Source organism: Pagrus pagrus (assembly GCF_965226575.1).
Source record: "Pagrus pagrus genome assembly, chromosome: 22".
In the NCBI taxonomy this organism is placed as follows: Eukaryota; Metazoa; Chordata; class Actinopteri; order Spariformes; family Sparidae; genus Pagrus; species Pagrus pagrus.
In genome coordinates, this window is record NC_140204.1 from 4,126,207 (window position 1) to 4,129,906 (window position 3,700).

The window sequence follows — 3,700 nt, forward strand, 5'->3', positions numbered from 1 at the left end:
AGACACACACAGCAGGATATATGTGCAGAGCTGGAAGAGGAGATCCAGTGTTTTACACTCATATCAGTTACCCTAAGTTTGTCTGGTCTGCAGGTCAGTGTGTTTCTCTCCCTTCAGAAACAGATGTTATATCAGCTCTGTTCATCTTGTTTCTAAATGATGATAAACATACAGTATCTTGAAAAAAAGAAAATTAATTTACTATGGTCTTATGATCTTGTCTCTCTCACTAGCGTCAAGCTAAACTTCATGCTTTCCACCTTACTGGGTGGAATTGACTTGTGTCCTTCTGTCCTCACTCTTTAACATAAAACACAAAAAGAGAGATATGATATCTCGGCTAAAACTCTGCTCTCATCTGCAAAAAGCACTTTTAGTCTGGATACTTAAGCTCTTCTTCTGCTTACAGCAGCTGTAGTCACTTGGTTGTCTATCATTTAAAATGTACACAAAATGGTAGCAAGAGGTCAAAGTAGAAATCATAATTTTACCAAAACACTGAACTTTGTTGCAATAAAAACAAAGCTAAGGACTATTTGAATTGAGGCGTTTTATATCTGAAGATCTCTGTGCTCTGTTTGACCTCTTATCACATGTTGTTTTTCAGATATTCACTCATCAGCGTCTCTCACAGTGAGTCCTGACAGAGCTCAACACTTCACCTCTGACTCTGTCTCACTGAGCTGTGAGGGAAACTCTTCTGAGTGGACAGTGAAGAGGTTTTCAACTGAGAACAGATACTGGTCATACTGCACCACCTGGGGGACAATGACTGGATCAACATGCAACATGAACACTTCCAGGCCCAGTAATGCAGTGTACTGGTGTGTGTCTAGATCACTAGAGATCAGCAGTGCAGTCAACATCACTGTACAGGGTATGATTTCATTACATTAGTTTTTCTTTGACTTATTATTTCAAACATCCCGTTGTGTGTTGAGGAGTACAGTACACTGACATGTTAAGAGTTCTGCCCAACACTCTGCTTCATGATCTCTTCACTTATTAATGGTTTTCACTTAGTAAACATAGTTAAGTATTTAATCACACTGTGATTTTAACCATGTATAAATATAGAATATAGATTTGTGGCTGATCTGTTCTTCAGTTTTTAGGTCCATGATCACCATTTAAATTCCAGTGTGAAGGATTTAGTGATATTTAGCTGTGAGTTTGCAGATTCAGCCAACTGAAAGGCTTCTTGAACAGTAAGACACACAAGGTGTATGAAGATGAAACGTCAGATTTTATGATCACTGTTAAATCAATGAGGAAAGTCAAAGAAACAAACCCAGTATGTGTCTTTTCTCATCTCTCTACATCCACTCATTCTCAAGTTCCTCAACCAGCTGATCTCTGACTGAAACCTGGTCTTCTTTGACTGTTTAACAGGTGGAGATATGATCCTGCTGAGCCCGGCCCGTCCTGTGACTGAAGGAGATCCTGTTAGTCTGAGCTGCAAATTAAGACGTCAAACATTTGGCTCCATTGTGTTTTTCTATCACAATGAGAAACTGATTCAAAGTGACAGCAGATGGGAGTTAAATATCTCTGCAGTGTCAAAGTCAGATGAAGGATTCTACAAGTGTCAACACTCAGGACAAGAGTCAGCACAGAGCTGGATGTCAGTTCAGGGTGAGTAGGATTAAAATACTTGCTGCTTTTTGCTGTTTTTTTTATTTGACTCAAAAGAAATTTAGATGAATATTGTTTCACTATTTATTCCAGCAGTGTCCAGGCCTGAAAGCTCTTCATTTCCTGTCCTGTTGATTGTTGGGCTGGTTTGTGGAGTCGTTCTTGTTGTTCCTCTGCTCGTTTTGTTTTGCTACAGAGCGTCCAAGGGTGAGACCTTCTTCTTCTACTATTACATGTTTTTTAATTATTCAAATACACACACATACTCTGATCTCATGAGATAGAACAGCAGTATAACAACCATCTAACAACAAGTGTCTCTTTCACAGCTTCAGTCTTCGTCAGGTAGGTGCAACACTCTCTCATCTCATGTTGAACGTAACATCAACACATTTTTATGTTCCTATTTAAATGTTCTGTATCTGATACGTGTTGTAGACCAGTCCAGTCTGAGAGCACCAACGCAGATCGTGTGGACTACGAGAATGATCATTACTCCGCTCTTCACCATGGTAAGCAGTTAAACTAATCTCTATTTTTTACATATTATATTTTAAGAAGTGTAAGAAAATCTTATATTGTTTAATAAGTATTGTAAACTAACCTTGGCTTCATATTTATTTCTCTGTAGGTGATGTTTGTCTCTATGACACAATCGGAGGCCGTCAAGAAGCTGAACATGGTACAGTTTATACCTTTTTATTCACCATGGAGCTGTTAGAAATACTAGAAGACTATTTAATTTAACTGTAAATGACTTATTGACAATCCTTGAGCATATTTATTTGTCTGAAATGACATATTTCAGACTGAGTTACACATCTAACAGCAAACGTCTCTTTCACAGATTCAGTCTTCGTCAGGTAGGTGCAACACTCTCTCATCTCATTTTTAACATAACATCAACACATTTTTATGTTCCTGTTTTAATGTTCTGTATCTGATACGTGTTGTAGACCAGTCCAGTCTGAGAGCGCCAACGCAGATGGTGTGGACTATGAGAATGATCATTACTCTGCTCTTCTCCACGGTAAACTAATATTATAAATCTAATCTTATATACTTATAACAATCAACTTTTAACTCAAATTGTTAAGCTGATATTATCATTTGCAATCAAATTAAAATAGAGTTGCTGCGTGGTCTCAGTCTGTTTGAGCCTATAAACACATTTTAAATGATCAAAACAATCTGAGGTCTCACATGATTCATTTGTTGTTCACAGTTAAAGTGATTAAACGAACCTTGGCTTGATTTTCATTTCTCTGTAGGTGATGTTTGTCTCTATGACTCAATCAGAGGCCGTCAAGAAGCTGAACATGGTACAGTTTATACCTTTTTATTCACCATGGAGCTGTTAGAAATACTAGAAGACTGTTAACTGCCAATGATTCACTGACAATCCTTTAAGTTTATGAATATTTACATTTCTAATTAATCCAATAATCTCACATATTCTTTTACTGATCGTAAAGACAGAGGGGGGGAGAGAGGTGACAGAGTGAAATGTGATAAAACATGTTAATCCTGACATCAACCTCAGTCTCTTTTTTGTTGACTTTGCTTTTTCTTTCAGGTCAATAAAGAAATCTTTATCAACTAAACCAATGGAACGGACGACAACATGAAAAACTCCATCTGTGTACTTTCACAGCTTTTATGTGATCACTATGTGCAGCTGTGCTGTCCAAATAACAAACAGTATTTTGTCAAGTTAATCTAATAGCAGTTTATTTAAAATAAATGTATCATATGGTTTTAATCTTCTGTTGTATTTGGTATAAAGAGTTTAGATTATCACATATAATAACTGAAATGTTTTGTTGTTAACGTCCGGTATGTTCTGACACCTTTGTTGTTGTTTGTTGTTGCCTCGACACTCGGTACGAGGTGATAGTGCAACTTTAAAGTCAGCATCTTTTGTAGTTTCTGATTAAAAAGAGTTAAACATTTATAACATTTAATGTATTTTATGTGAAAAACGCATCCTGTTACACATACAAGCTTTCTTCTGTTATTTTAAAAATGGTGTGTATATATATGTATGTATGTACGTGTATATATA

At 36.6% G+C, this 3,700-nt stretch overlaps 1 protein-coding gene across 5 annotated transcripts; it reads left to right on the forward strand.

Annotated features, from left to right (window-relative positions):
• The first annotated feature begins 490 nt into the window (after window positions 1-490).
• LOC311251225 (uncharacterized protein) lies at window positions 491-3,602 on the forward strand. Of its 5 annotated transcripts, none has more exons than XM_084343591.1 (10): window positions 491-877; window positions 1,393-1,635; window positions 1,729-1,842; window positions 1,965-1,980; window positions 2,074-2,147; window positions 2,267-2,317; window positions 2,483-2,498; window positions 2,592-2,665; window positions 2,907-2,957; window positions 3,212-3,602. In XM_084343591.1, exons 1-10 carry the CDS (start codon window positions 769-771, stop codon window positions 3,217-3,219), a joined length of 756 nt encoding a protein of 251 aa, XP_084199717.1. In that variant the 5' UTR covers window positions 491-768; the 3' UTR covers window positions 3,220-3,602. The 5 variants fall into 5 exon arrangements, with proteins under 5 accessions (XP_084199717.1, XP_084199718.1, XP_084199720.1 ...); XM_084343592.1 differs by having other exon boundaries at window positions 1,732-1,842; XM_084343593.1 differs by lacking the exon at window positions 491-877 and adding an exon at window positions 1,167-1,294.
• Window positions 3,603-3,700: the final 98 nt, after the last annotated feature.

Coding starts and splice junctions, on each gene's coding strand:
- LOC311251225 (XM_084343591.1), top strand. CDS start 769: ATGACTGGATCAACATGCAACATGAACACTTCCAGGCCCAGTAATGCA. Junction 878..1,392: donor AGTCAACATCACTGTACAGG/GTATGATTTCAT, acceptor ACTGTTTAACAG/GTGGAGATATGATCCTGCTG. Junction 1,636..1,728: donor GAGCTGGATGTCAGTTCAGG/GTGAGTAGGATT, acceptor TATTTATTCCAG/CAGTGTCCAGGCCTGAAAGC.